Raw genomic sequence first — 15,218 nt, 5'->3', positions numbered from 1 at the left:
TTTTTTTGGGGGGGGGGCACTGATTTAGAACATTGTATTGGATAGGCCGCATCAATTCTAGTTTCTTAGATAAGGTTATCATGATGTTCTGTGGGAGAGCAGATGGCATATGTTCTGTATCTCAAAAATTAGAGTTGGTAGGGGGAAACCAGTGCTATTTTTGGAATCAGCAGGTCAGATATGCCCAAAAACAGGGCTAACATTTGAGACACCAAAGTGTGTGCTGGCTATTAAAATTTTTTATCAGGCTATAGCATATTTCCTATTGACAAATATATTATAATAATTTGTTTGGGCTTCATTGCAAAACACTTCAATCTGAAGTGTCTCTAAAGAGTATTTAGATGTGAAATATATGTTAGCTAAAATTTAAAGTGCAGGATTGGGAGTTTGAAAATGATGACTAAAATGTTGACCAGCACTGTTTTGTTCAACCACTGGGTTGCCTATTTTCTTGCAAAAATGGGCAACGTGTCTCTCTTGGAAGACACCAATAGTCGTGATTTACCTTTTAATTAAGTTGCAGTTCACCCCCAGTTTTTTGGGTTTGAGTTTTTCATTTTTTGACAGTCTTATGTGTTTACTGGAGGTTCCTGGGGATAGAAATTGGTCCACTCATTCACTGACCTTCATCTCAGGATGAGGACACAGAATAATTTTGGTACAGGATATTTAGAATATCACATATTGAGTGTAGTATCTCCATGCATATAGGCTAGGACTCAAGAAGTCCTAAACTAATATTGTGAACATGCCTATCCTATGTAAGCTTAGTATAGAAGTTGTCCAACTGTATAAGTCATTGCCTGCAGGCCAGGGAAACCTGTAAAGAAGTAGTTGTGAACCATGTGACAGGCACATCATGTTATTTTGAGTGGAATTATTTTCATTGCTATTCACTGGCTATGATGCAGGCCTCGTTCTAGATGTCTGCACATTGGCATGATTTCTCTACAGTGTACATTTGGGAACATGTTGTTCACACATAGACATCTGCGCAATCACTGCAGGCAGTCCATTGATGGGCAATGATACAGAGAGGTGATGGGCCTGTCCTCCAAGTTAATCATTCAATTCACATGTGAAGGGGGCTCAAGGTGTAGCAGTTAGTGAGACCTTTGGTCTGTACTGATTTAATTACAAAACAAATGCAAACCATATGTTAGCTAATACATACACTTGAGAGCTAGTTTTGGTATGAAAGCATCTGCACTCAGTGAATATATGAACAGTTTCTAAAATAGTATTTGTGTTCACCACAATGCAATACATTGCTTTTCTTTTTTTAAATGTTAGGGTCATCAGAAAGGGGACATGTTGTTACATATGTCCAGGAAGGAGAGGAGAAAAAACAAACTTCTGGCACAGCTGGCACAAGAGGCTCAAGGAGGAAGGTTTCAGATACTACTCCTAGAAGAAGATCTGCTCGAAATGTTAAAACGGAAACTTTGAATCAGTCTCAGAGTTCACCAAAATCAAGCAATTCTGGATGCGAGGCCAGTGGTGATGGTGACTCCTTTGTGAATGCTTCTAGTGAAGAGTCTGAGAAATTACCTCCAAAACGGAAGTCTAAAAGGGGAGTTAAACAGCAGGAACCTTTAGTTAAAAAGAATCTCAGAAGCTCTGGACGCTACCGGAAAACATCTAGTGATGAAGTAGAAGTTGAAGAATCTGATGGGACTAAGATAACTCAGCTACTAGATAAAGACAGTTTATTGGAGAGTGCAAATAGTACCTCTGACTTTGGTCAGAAAAGTGATGCAGAAACCCAGTCTGCTAATGGCTTAGAAAACTCCAAAGACTGTGTAGAATATAAAGAAGAGCCCCCAAAAGACCCTGATGAAGGACAGGATAACTTAGATATCGTAGACACTGATTCATGTTCCCAAGATCCTCCTTTGCTCACTTTAGAGGGGGAAATTTCTTCCTATTCACAAGATCCTCCTGTGCTTACCTTAGAGGGAGACAGTAAAAAATGTGAAACAAAAGATAATGTATATGGTGATACTTCATGCTATGCGAGTACTGTTGATCATGTAGACCAGCCTTTACCAAATGTTTCTAGTGATGAATTATGTGGTGACACTGTAACATTTACTCATCAGTCCAAGGAATTAGAGAGTCCTAAAAATGAATTGCCTATGCATGAACTGGAACCTGCAGTGATAACAAGTTCCAGTTCACCCACTTTGGATAGTCCAGGGGGTGATTTATTAGAAAAATCAGTTTGTGTTCTAGTAGCAGGTGATATATTCACTGCTCCTGGAAATGATGTTCCGGGGGGAGCAGAATTTATGGCAATAACAGACAGTTCATTGTCTGACACTGGAAACAAATCCCCAGAAGAACAGGGATCCATGGAGGTACCTGATGAACCACTGACTTGTTTTAGGAATGAATTGTTGAGGGAAACGGAACCATTAGCAACAGAAGAGATGTTTGAGAGACCTGGGAGTGAAATCTCAGAGAGGACATTGTCTGCCCATTCTGAAAATACATTGTCAGATGGAAAAGACTTTGAGATGGTAGTTGAGGAACCATTAGATAGCTCTACAAGCAAATTAAAGGAACTTCCAATGTCATTAGAAAATGAAGATGCTAAAGCTGGAGAAGAAGAAACAACAGCAGCAGAAAATCGAGATTTGGACCAAGAAAATCTACAGGGAACTGATATATTATTAAATATTTCTGTAGAGGAAGAACATGAGAAACCTGTAGAAAAGATTAATGAAGACTCTAGACCTGATACATCATCCAGTGTGTGTACTCAAGAAATAAAACATTTTAGTGAAGACAACACTGAGATAGTGGCTATGGAATGTGACTCATTTGGCAGTGACCAGAATGACTCCCAGATAGACCAGCCATTGATGTGTGAGAGTCTACAGGAAGAGGCAAGCTCCTTAATTCATGACACCGAACACTCGGCATCATTAGCAGTTCTTTCAGACAAAAAAGAAGAAACAGAAAGCCCCACAGAAATTAAAAAAGATAAAAAGCCTCGAATTAGAAGGTCACGATTTCATTCTCCATCAACAACCTGGTCTCCCTCCAAAGGGGAGCGGAAAAGATCTCAATCTCCATCTCCCAAAAGAGAAATAATATCTGAAAGCAGAATGTCTCGATCTCCCAGAAGAGACGGTTGCAAAGAAGGGCAGCAGTCTCTATTGCAATCTCCAGCAAGAGATACTGTTATAGAAGAGGTGAGATCGCTGCCGGGTTCTCCAAAAAGAGAATTGGCAGATAGAGGATCTCCATCCACTTCTCCAAAAAGAGATCTGCTGGAAGAGAAGAGGTCACCGCCAAGTTCTCCAAAAAGAGATGCTGTAAGAGAAGAGAGGAGGTCTCCATCTGGTTCTCCAAAAAGGGATCCACGCAGAGAAGGAAGGAGGTCTTCCTGGATACAAGGGAAGGACTCTTCTCCAAGGCACAAATGTAGATCTCAGAGTAAGGATAGAGAGAGTGATAAAGATGGGCTAAGAAGAGATCATGAAAGAGAGAGGAGTAGAAGGAGATGGTCACAGTCACGTTCCCGATCCCGGTCTCGATCCCGATCCCGGACAAGAAGCAAAGCTCCATCATTCCCTAGAAATGAGAGGGATAGCTATTCACCTCCCAGATGGAAGGAACGGTGGGGAAATGATAGCTGGAGAAGTCCCAGAGGAAATGATAGATATAAAAGAAATGAACAAGAGAAACATGCTGAGAGTATGAAAAGAGAGAGGGACAACATTAACAAAGATGGTGACAAGCAGAGTTCTTCTGAACAGTATAGAAAAGACTATCCAGATTGGATCATGGAAAAGATAAATTCAGTTCCAGAACCAAGGAACAGAGAAACATTTAAAAATGAACCATGGGAAGAAAACAGGCATAATAATTCAGGACCTCAATGGAATAGAAGCTTTGGATCAGGTTGGAATTCAAATCGTGGCAGAGGTGCCCGTAGTAGGGGTGGCCGTGGTAGGGGTGGCTTTCCGTATGGAGAACAGACTGAGAACCGCTGGCAAACTAGGAAGCCCCACTCAGGGAATGCAGATAATTCTGGAAATGAAAGCTCAAGATTCACAGAGCACCAACCATACAAACGCAAACCAGAACAAGATTTCTCCTTTGATACACCTGCCGATAGGTCTGGGTGGACATCTGCATCAAGCTGGGCTGTGAGAAAGACTTTGCCAGCTGATGTACAGAATTATTATTCCAAAAGAGGAAGAAATCCTTCAAGCCCACAGTCATCATGGACAAAACAAGAAGAAGTCGCTTCTGAACAAGGTACATCCCCCTACCCCATGCACACACAAAACACACATTTGGGTTAAAGTAAAAGCTGAAATTTTACATTTGTTTTAATTTTTTGAGTTCTCTGACTAATTGACATTCTATGCAAAACCTTCAATGTGATTTTTAAGACATTCACAGTAATTAAAATATTCTTTTATCCTGCATGATTATTGTTTCACATTCAGTGTTGACTAAATACAGTAGATTACATTGCTATTTACACCACAGTGTATAATGGGTTTGTCTCAATCCCCGACAAGACTGATTCTAACAGATTTGTAATCTGTGTGAAGCCAAGTAAGGGTCATCTATGTCCTTTTCAAACTAATTATTCCTAACAAAACTTAACAAATCCTAGTATTAAATGCCCAAACTATGAAGGATTTTCTTACAACTTCTACACTGCATGAAATATATTAAGTTTTATCCTTTTAAGAAGGGCTAGCATTGCATTGAAATACATTTAAATTCTATCAAGCTATTTCCCGAATGATATTCAATGAAGAGGCACAAAGCTTTAGATTTCTCAGTGCAAGGTTCAGCTCTGGGTCCAAATCAAATTGAGAAGGCTCTGAAGTGGTTGGAACTGAATTAGTCTGCTTTCAGGACCACTGGTGTGAGTATGAACCAGGACTTGTGGTTTCTGCATACTCCTAGATTAAAATTTAATGCAACTGACATGAATAAATAGAAATATTTTGATGGGAGAGGACACTAATGTAAAAGAAAACGACTAGTATTTTTGAGAAGATAGTGTGCTGTGCTGCTTATAACTGTTTAGCAATTTAACTCATGGATTGGAGCCTATGATCTCATGAGTAGAATTCCACTCAGAAAGGACACAACTAGTACCTGCTCACAGATTTTGACTGATCACCTTAGGCCTCCTAAAAACTGTGTGACAAGAAAATTAGCAAATTGTCTTCATTCCATTAGTGAGAATTCCCATGGATCCCTAGCCTTTCCATTCAAGGAATCCTTTCTTGCACATTAGGACAACCCATCTATCTTTCATTAATTGAATACACAACCCAAGAATATTAGATATCAGCCATCAGTTGGAGACAAACCCATGATTGAAAAAATAGAATTCATTTGTGTACTTCCTTTTGCGCAGCTGCTCTTTTGACTGATTAATAGGCTATAAGATGTGTTCTGTTGTAAATATTGAAATTTTGTATATTTAAGCAAAGCATTCTGTCAACTTTGTGACAACTTTTTAATTAGCCCAGCTGACAAACCTGTTAAGGCTTCTGTAAAATGTTATAGGACTTCCTCTTTTTTATAATTAGCTGGTGATTTAAATACTATTTTAATTTTTTTAAATTGTGTGGCTTTCTAAAATGATAACAAATTCCATGGTTGGACAAAGTAGCATCATTTGGGGGGCAAAGCTTTATAAAATCACATTTTAAGATTTTTTTATCTTGATAGATCCAAATTTCAAAGACCAAGGCAACCAACAAAACGATAATTCTCAACTACCAATAAATGTGCTGCAACCTCAGATGAATGTAATGACACCAGTGAATACACAACATCAACCAATGAATCTCTTCCCGTATCCAATGGCTGTTCCTACTCCTATTATGAACATTCAGCACAATCCGTTTAGTCTTCCTCCACCGGTTCCCCTGCATCTTCATTCAGGAGTGCCTCTCGTCCAAGTAGCAGCTTCAGCCAGTGTCTCTCAGGGACCGCCGCCACCTCCTCCACCACCACCACCATCCCAGCAGATTAACTATGTTACTTCCCAGCCAGATGGAAAGCAGTTACAGGTATATCTTTCTGGAAGAAATGTAGTGTTGAGGCCTTGTTTTAAAAGTAGGCATTAGGTAATCCTGTTTTAATTTTGAGATTATGCCTTGGACTGGAGATTGTATTAAATGCCCGGTTATATCGATGTCGAGGTCCAAGTGAACTATATTGTCTAATCCTAGTACACTAAAGTCTCACTTATCCAATATAAATGGGCCAGCAGAACGTTAGATAAGTGAAAATGTTGGATAATAAGGAGGGATTAAGGAAAAGCCTATTAAACATCAAATTATGTTATGATTTTACAAATTAAGCACCAAAAACATCATGTTTTACAACAAATTGACAGAAAAAGCAGTTCAATATATGGTAACGTTATGTAGTAATTACTGTATTTATGAATTTAGCACCAAAACATCACAATGTATTGAAAACATTGAGTAAAAACATTGGCTACTAACAAATTGACTACAAATAAAGATAGAATTGCATATAATGAACTTATAGTAACAACATTGTTGGAAGTTAAATCCGTAAAAGTTCAGTCCTTTCTGCCTAGAGAAATAACTGTGGATTCGGGTGGGAGGCAGACTGCATTAGATAATCCAGAACGTTGGATAAGCAAAGGTTGGATAAGCGAGACTCAACTATATTCCACCAGCGTCTGTATCTCGAGGAGATATGGAAGTGATAACCTTGTTCCATTCAAGAACATAGTTCTACCATTCCTGTTGGCTTAATTCTATTTTCCTTACAAAAGGAACAGTGAATTTCCATAAATACTTTTAAAAAATTTGTGATGATCAATTTGACATGTTTTTCACAGGAACCACATAATGGACCTGATCACATTAACTATGGAATTCACCACGCATCGTGGCGAATCCAGTGGGGCCTGGTCGGGGGGGACTTGGGGAACCCACTGCCGGTCAAGCCCACTCCGGATGGGCCTGGTGTTTTCGTTTCAAAGACCTCCCAGAGAAAAAGAGAGGTTTCAGGCTGGATGATTCTGTCATCGCCCTTCAGTAGCCTATTATTTATACTGCCACTGTGTTAGCTGCTTGTGAAACATGTGCTGGACCTGTTACAAGCCCCTTCTTTTTCTTCCATCTGTTTCTTCAGTAATGATGTCTGCTTTGAACCAGGGCAGGGGTTTCAGTCACTGCTACTGAAGAAACGTGGCTCAGGTGGCTTCCCTTATCTCTTGTCTTTGTTCCACATCAAAGGAGACCAGCACTGATGTCTTTTACAAGAGCTGCCTGAACATTTTTTGAAAACTAGGTTATCTTCCTTCTGTTACAAGCTGGAATGAAATGTCATTGATCACACCTTTTCAACAAAACTCACACCAAGTGGCTAACATTAAGAAAATCAAGCTAGAATGTTAACTTTAAAATAATTTGTTTTTAATTATGTGTGCTTGGGTTTTTAGTACTTTCTAAAGAAAGAGGTAGGACAGAAATGTAATACCTAGTTGTTAAATCATTTACTACGTTTATTTGTAATGAAATAAAATGACAGTCAGTTATAATCCCTTTCAGCAATAAGCCCATTTAAATGTCAAAGGTTTTCTCAATGAAAACATTGTGGCAGACAGTTCCAGAGCCTAGGATTGACCTCAAAGAGATTGTCTGGTGGCCACACCAAACATAACTTCAATCTGATAGAATGGAGAACCAGATGTATATGAAATCACCTTTTTTTAAAGGAGGACTGGAGTGGCCATAAAATTGGTTCCAGCTCACATCCCAGACAAATAGTCCAGGTTAATACCTTGATTGAAGATACTATAAACAGCCAAAACGTCCCATAGAACCTTTCATAGTGCAAATGTTTTTTATATCTTCATTACCTGTGTTAATACTGCTGAGTCTGCCATGTTCATACAAGTGAATGCCCCCTTCCCTGCAATCCTTGTGGTGGCTTTCTAGAACCTTATTTAAAAGGAGGTTTTTAAGATCAAGTCAAGGGGTAATGTGGTTTTAGCTATGAATAGGGTTTTAATTTGTTCTAAGGCGTTTAACTTTATTTTTAAACCCTGTTCACATTTAATTCCATTTTAATGTTTGTATATTTTTAGGTTTTAATTGTATTGTAGTTGGTTTGGTTGTGAGCCACTTTGAGTCTCTTTTTGGAGAGAAAAAGTAGGATATAAATCATAATATAGTGGGCTACAGAATCGAAATACAGTAGAGTCTCGCTTATCCAATCTTTGCTTATCTGATGTTCTGTATTTATCCAATGCAGTCTGCCTTTTAGAAGTCAATATTTTTGTAGTCAATATTTGCAATACATTGTGATGTTTTGGTGCTAAATTCGTAAATACAGTGATTACTACATAATGTTACTGTGTATTGAACTGCTTTTTCTGTCAATATGTTGTAAAACATGATCTTTTGGTGCTTCATTTGTAAAATCATAACATAATTTGACATTTAATAGGCTTTTCCTTAATCCCTCCTTATCCAACATTTTCGCTTATCCAATGTTCTGCTGGCCCATTTATGTTGGATAAGCGAGACTCTACTGTACAAATGAAGTCACAGAAGCGGCAGAAATATACAATGCCAGAAAACTACACAGTTATGAAATGCTATCCATTATCAGAACCTCAAGATCGAACTGCAAAGGCTCTGGCATAAACCAGTACAGGTGGTCCTAGTGGTAATCGGCACACTGGGTGCCGTGCCAAAAGATCTCAGCCAGCATTTGAAAACAATAAACATTGACAAAATTACGATCTGTCAACTGCAAAAGGCCACCTTACTGGGATCTACACGCATCCAAAAATATATTACACAGTCCTAAACACTTGGGAAGTGTTCGACTTGTGATTTTGTAATACGAAATCCAGCGTATATATCTTGTTTGCTGTGTGATACTATGTCTTTGTGTCAATAATAATAATAATAAGATTATTAAGATAAACTAAGATGACCGAAGTGAGGAAAGAGGAAAATGTGTCAAGGCCTGATATATAGGAATGATTCACCACTGTATTTAGTCCTACTGAGAAGAACTTTTCATAGAAATGCTGCTTACCAACTCCCCTCTGCTAACCAACAGGATAGCAATTATACATTGTTAAGAATTTTGACAAAGTTTGTGTCACCCTTTAGCTTAATTTTTTAGTTTATATACAGACTTCAAAGCATTTTTCAATTTTGCTCAGTTACTGAAAGCAATCTTGCATATAACTGGCCACGTACTAATTTTTGGTACCTTTTTGACACAGGCTATTCCTAGTACTTCCCACATTGCCAACAACATGAGTACGTCACTCTTGCCTGCCTCGGCAGCAACTCTGGGAAGTGTGGAAACAGTGCAGGGGCCAAGTTCTGGTAATGCCACATCGTCAAGTAACACCAAAACTTCTAATGCTGCTATAAAATTGGCTGAAAGCAAAGTAAGTGTAACAGTGGAAGCCAGCGCAGATAGCTCGAAGAAAGACCAGGCAAGTTCAAAGCCAAGAGCGACATGCATACTTCTGCATGCTAAAATGGGAGAGAAATAGTTATTTGTCCTAAGCCTAGAGGGAATGTTGGTATCCATTGTCCTCCCTACATATCCTCATTAAGTCTTCTAAGTGATTATCGAATTGGGAAGAGATTATTGTGTCAACATAAGAAAATTTCTAATCTGTTACAAACAATTGATAATTTTAGACCTAGCTTGTAAGTGAATCTGAGAGCTACTGGTCCATCTTCCCATCCATACCTGTGGTGGCAAAAGAAGGACCAAATTGTACTATAAACATTTCTGGTTTCTTGGAGATGACTGTTTGACACAGGCAACCATGTAACTTTACTTCAGGCCTGCTTTAAACAGCTTGCGCTTTTCTCTGCAAGTCAAGTCTCTTATCTAGTAATTCCTAACAAAATGTTGCATTGACATAAAATTCACCGCTCAATAGTTTTCTATTGGCTTGTTTATGCTTATGGTGTATCACCTATTCCTTAATGACATACATTTTCTGTTTGTCTAGAAGTTGCTAATTCAGGAAAAAGCTGCGCAGGAAGTGAAACTGGCTATTAAGCCTTTCTATCAAAATAAAGACATTACTAAAGAAGAATATAAAGAGATTGTAAGAAAAGCAGTAGATAAAGTAAGTAACATTCTATTAATACCTGTCTGTATTCTGTTGAAACTGCAGCCTGTTGAAAACAGAAACGAATACAGTACCAAGCGGCAGCTTTGCAATTCTGTAGAATATTTTAAATAGGATATTTTTCTGTTTAAACTGTGAAAAATGTAACTGTTGCTATTTCAGCTACTTAAAAGAATTCTTACCTAAAATAGTGTTAGGAGCGTTTGTATGGACAGATTCAAGCAGATTTCCTGTTGAAGCCTGATCCCTGTTCTGGCAGTAATTGTTTTTCACCAGCCATCATGCTGAAATGCTGGGCCTGAATGTATTGGCTGGCGAATTCTGGAAATCATCCTCAAAAGTAGCTTTTCCTATCTTTGGCACCTGCTTCCATTGTATTAAAGATTTATTTTGCTGCCTGATGAGCGTTTGTTAATGGAAATGACAGTACTGCATTACAGTGAATCTAAGGTGCCATCAAATATAGGGTTCACCATGATTTTGAAGCTTCAGTTTAAGGGGGAAAATAATTTGAATAGTTTTTAGAATGTCCTTTGCATGCACAATACCATTGTTTTTGTTTAAGTGCAGCTTTCTAGTGCAGTCTTTCCTGTGGGGTGAAGAGGGAGAGTGAAGAAACCTGGAAATCATATTGTCTTTTTTACTAAGTCTATTGGAGAGGCAGCAGAATCAGGAAGTGGGGCCTAACTAAGATAGTAAACAGCTGTCTGGCTGAGGCTAAGACAAAATGTTGGGAGCTTGACAAAGCTGTTGTTGCTGGAGCCCTTCCTTCTCCTCTTCATCCTCCTCCTCTCTTGGAGGTGAGACAATTTTAAAAACAGCCAAAAATCCAGCAAATATAAGGTGCACCTTGTTTTTGAAGCCCCTTAAACAGGAAAAATGTGTGCCTTAGATCTGATGAGAAATGGCATTTGCTGTTTTCCCTTAGAGCCTTGAAAAGTGTGGTAAAACTTATTTTTCATGATACTACTTACAGTACTCTTTCCTGAATTGGGTACAACTTATTGCATGTTGTAAACATAATAAAGTGGGCTAGCTGGTCTTGATCTACTAATATTTCAGTGGTTGCCCTTTCCATTTCATTTAGGTTTGCCATAGCAAGAGTGGGGAAGTGAATTCTGCAAAAGTGGCAAATTTGGTCAAAGCTTATGTGGACAAATACAAACACTCACGGAAGAAAAATCCAGACGAGGCTGTTTCTGTGGAAAGGAAATGAGCGTAGACTGAACAATGCCATCGAAATGTCTGCAAAGTGCAATTTTGTCATGGACTTGAACCTAAAAATAGTGGTTGAAATCTGATTTTGATAAAATTATTTTTCAATATAGTATATAATGTTTTGTTATAAATAAAATATAGATTAATGCAATGTCTTTATCCTTTTGCAAAAGGATATGTAAAGAGAAACTAAAAGGAATAAAGGAGAGTGCCCCTCTTATTAGTAATATACAGTTGTGTTGAATGCCACATGTACAGCATTTTGATTCAGACTGTAGTATGTAGACACAAATGTTTGTCAGAATACAGTGATTTGGACAGAGATAATGTACAGTATATGTAAATCAGTCAGGGAAAAAAAATCATGGCAGATTTTTCTTTGGTCGTGTTGGCTCTCCTCTCCTTCCCTTCTCCTTTTCCTGTACTAGCAAAATTAAGTGTTTTTCTTTCAGTTTCAAGGCTCAACGTGTGTCTTGGAATGCACACTGTGCCTGAACAGAAAAACAACATTCTGCAAACATAAATTTTGTTACTTGGAGTCGTGAGCATAGTTTTTCTATTGGGAAAACCAAATAAAGGCTATGCTGCTGCTGCTGCTTTTTGTGGCTGTTGAGTTCTTGTTTTGACTTCTGAAACTCAGTTTAGTTCAAAAAGGCATGGTGCAGGCAACCAAAATTAGTATGTTACTCTCAACTGACCTTTGGAGTAATCCTGTGAGTCTGAAAGCTGTCCTTGGTTTTTCTGTTGGGGCATTAATTGCCCGACCTCTGTCTGGTGTCGTTTAAATACAGTATGCTTTGTTTATTATCTTGTGACAATTCAGCAAATTTCTCCCCTCAGTATAAAGGAGAGACTGTCAGCAATAGCTATTGTAATATTTACCTGTAATGTAGCATTCTAAGTTCTGGTCCAGTGTAAGCAGCTGTCCGTATTAGGCATGTAAAAGCAGGATTTTCTGTAACACAATGAAAGCAGCATAGTAAATTGCTGAGCTCTCATTTCATTATGACTGAAATTTAGAATAATGCATGAGGCCATGTCTTATCCAAAATCTTATATTTGAGTTAATTGGAAGTATTATACAGTGGATAACAGTGGCACTAGCGTGGTTGCTTCATAGCAAAGCATTGAGTATACTGGAGTTTTACTTGCAATGTCTTGGTTGGACTTGTACTGATTTTACCAGACCATGAAGCTCCTTTTAGAGTAAAGAAACAAAGGGGCCTTGGTTTATTTTCCTTTGAAACAAAGTGCTATTACAGTGCAATTAATCTCCTCGTGTTTAATTGCGGCAACTAGGGTGTGTGTCATGCTTTGTGCGCATTTAGCTAGATGTGAAGCAGATCAGACAAATCGTTCGGCCCTGTGTTCCTGGCGGCACTTCCTGGTGGCAGGATCCACGAGGGCCCAAAGCCAAGGATAAATCAACAAATATGGAACCACATGAATGACAAAAATGGTTAATTCACTTAATTGTTTTGCAGGCAGTAAATTGATTGGCTGTGTTTTGTGTGTAACTAAAGATAATATTTATCTTACGGAGTCTTAGTGTGGATGCTGATTTTCTGTTCTTTTTTACAATCAAATGTTATGTTTTAGACTTCTCTTGAGAGAGTTTGTGTTAGGCTAGTGGATATTCGAATGATCTTTCAACCCATTTTGGCACTTCTTGAAAAGAAACTAGAAAATTACATTTGCCAATTTTGTTTAATTGCACCATATGTATTTATATTGAGTAGATTCTCTCCACTATTGAAGTCCGATTCGTAGGGGAGGAGGAAGCTCTTTGCTATATAGTTTTTTTGGTGCAGATGTACTATTTGTTGATCTTTACGGAATTTAGAATGTGTCAAATGCAAGGCCTGCAGTCTGAATCCGGCCCACAATGTCTTTTTATGTAGCCTGCAAGGCTTTCAGCGCCAGGGCAACATAGTTACATTTGTAGAGTCTTATAATTACAAATGGCCCTTTGAAAACAACCATAAGGCTGATGAGACTCTTGGCAAAAATGAATACTAACCCATCTCCTTTTCTCCACCTCTATCAGATCTCACACATGTTTTTCACTGCAAATAATGGCCATGTCTGTATCACAAGCACACATCATGGATAATGTACATCTGCACCATGTTGTAACAGTTATTGCTGAAAATGAAAAGTAGGGAACTCAGACAGGAGAGGATGCTTTCTGCACTGAACCATAGATGAGTCTTCATTGTAGTGCTTCTCTGAGGAATGTTTTTTCCCTGAGTAATCCTATGGCATGAAGGATTTACATCCTCCTTCTGTGTATTTAGGAAATGTGTTGCCATGTTCCTTAAGTCTAGAAGTGAGTTGTACAGGAAATCTTCATTGTCTTTCCAATGCTAATGAAGGCTTGGTTTTCATGACTACTTCAAACTCAACGTATAGCGCCCTTAAAACAGTGAGTTTTGAAGTGCATTGCCTCGGCATCCTGATCACACCAGGTTCACTCAGGTCCTGTTGGTAGGCACTGGATGTACGGGTTCGTGCTGTTTGGTTTTAGGGTGAAATCATTGTGGGATTAGAAACTGCGCCCTTAACTCTGATCGGAATGTTGTGAATCTTGAGGTTGGTTGCTTATTGGTGAACCTGTAGTAGAATGGCAGTCTTCCTTTGCTGAGCACACTTTTGAGAAGTATGTGCACAGCCTGCTGTCTTTCTGAAAAAAATCAAGACTTCCTTTTTAGCTGAGGGATGTTGCATTCTATATTCCTGTGGCAGTTCATTTAAAACTGGGTGATCTCGTGGTGTCGTCATTTCCCAACAGTTTCAGTAATGCAGGAGTAAACCCACCTGATCTAATTCTCTGTGAGAAAATTTTATTAATTGGGGAGTTCTATCAATTGTATTTGGGGGTGAAATGTTGGTGCACTGAGCACTCTTTCCAGTCTTTCAGTGTGCATGTGGCTTAATATGTCATAATTTTAAAAATACAAAAAAAATAATCAGGAGAACAGTGGCTAATCTAACTCCAGGCTGTAGTGTCTGTAGCGTAAGGCTGGAATAAAGTCTACTGAAACAATATTCTAAAGAGTTTTATGTAGTTCAGAATATTTTCTAATAAATCTTTTTGACTAAGCTGGAGGGAGTCTGTCTCTTTTTAACTTGTACTGGGTCAAAAAAGTACAAACACATTTCTTTTTCTTTCTTTTTTGGTCTGTTTGTCCTGTTTGACAGGTGGCGGTCTATCCACCATCATTCCCCATTCTTTGCCTCTAGAACAGTGGTTCTCAACCTGGGGTCTCCATATGTTTTTGGCCTACAACTCCCAGAAATCCCAGCCAGTATACCAGTTGTTAGGATTTCTGGGAGTTGAAGGTCCAAAGCATCTGGGGACCCCAGGTTGAGAACCACTGCTCTAGAAGAATTCGGAAGGATGGCTTTTCAGAAACATCTTGTGTGTTTTTGCAGATTGAATAGCTTGTTTTCCTCCATTGCCCTGTTTTGTAACCTACACCAGAGGTCTTCACACTCTTTGTAACATACACTTTTAATGTTATTCTTCCAGTAGCTTATAAATGTGACAGAAGGTAGAGGAAAAACCTCTTACTCAACAAACATAACATACTTTGAAAATGAAATTATTTGTGGAGGTGGTTCCAAAAGATACCAAATCCCCCCCCCCCCATTGAAATATGATGTATAGGTGGCAGCACATTGTTTGCTAGGAGTAGAATATTGTGTACAGATCAAAATATATCAAATCACTTTGGTACAGGGCTGGGGAAATTGCATTTTGTACCAAAACAATCCATATCCTCAGCAGATTTTCTCAATTTCTGTAAAAAATTATTCAGGTGAATTTGGTACTTTTGAGAAACAAACC

General features: G+C 38.6%; 1 protein-coding gene across 2 annotated transcripts in view; it reads left to right on the top strand.

Annotated features, from left to right (window-relative positions):
• scaf11 (SR-related CTD associated factor 11) overlaps nt 1-14,471 on the top strand; it is a 35,900-nt gene extending 21,429 nt beyond the window's left edge. The window contains exons 11-15 of one of the 2 annotated variants that reach the window (XM_008111094.3): nt 1,297-4,275; nt 5,719-6,062; nt 9,278-9,448; nt 10,028-10,147; nt 11,238-14,471. In XM_008111094.3, the coding sequence (XP_008109301.1) occupies nt 1,297-4,275; nt 5,719-6,062; nt 9,278-9,448; nt 10,028-10,147; nt 11,238-11,366 (3,743 nt within the window). In that variant the 3' untranslated portion in view covers nt 11,367-14,471. Of the gene's footprint in view, nt 1-1,296; nt 4,276-5,718; nt 6,063-9,277; nt 9,497-10,027; nt 10,148-11,237 lie in introns of both variants that reach the window. The other variant, XM_008111093.3, reaches the window with a different exon arrangement.
• The last annotated feature ends 747 nt before the right edge of the window (nt 14,472-15,218 follow it).

Source organism: Anolis carolinensis, chromosome 5, assembly GCF_035594765.1.
Source record: "Anolis carolinensis isolate JA03-04 chromosome 5, rAnoCar3.1.pri, whole genome shotgun sequence".
NCBI classification, from domain to species: domain Eukaryota; kingdom Metazoa; phylum Chordata; class Lepidosauria; order Squamata; family Dactyloidae; genus Anolis; species Anolis carolinensis.
Note: the sequence above shows the minus strand (reverse complement) of the source record. Positions and strands in the feature narration are given on the sequence as shown.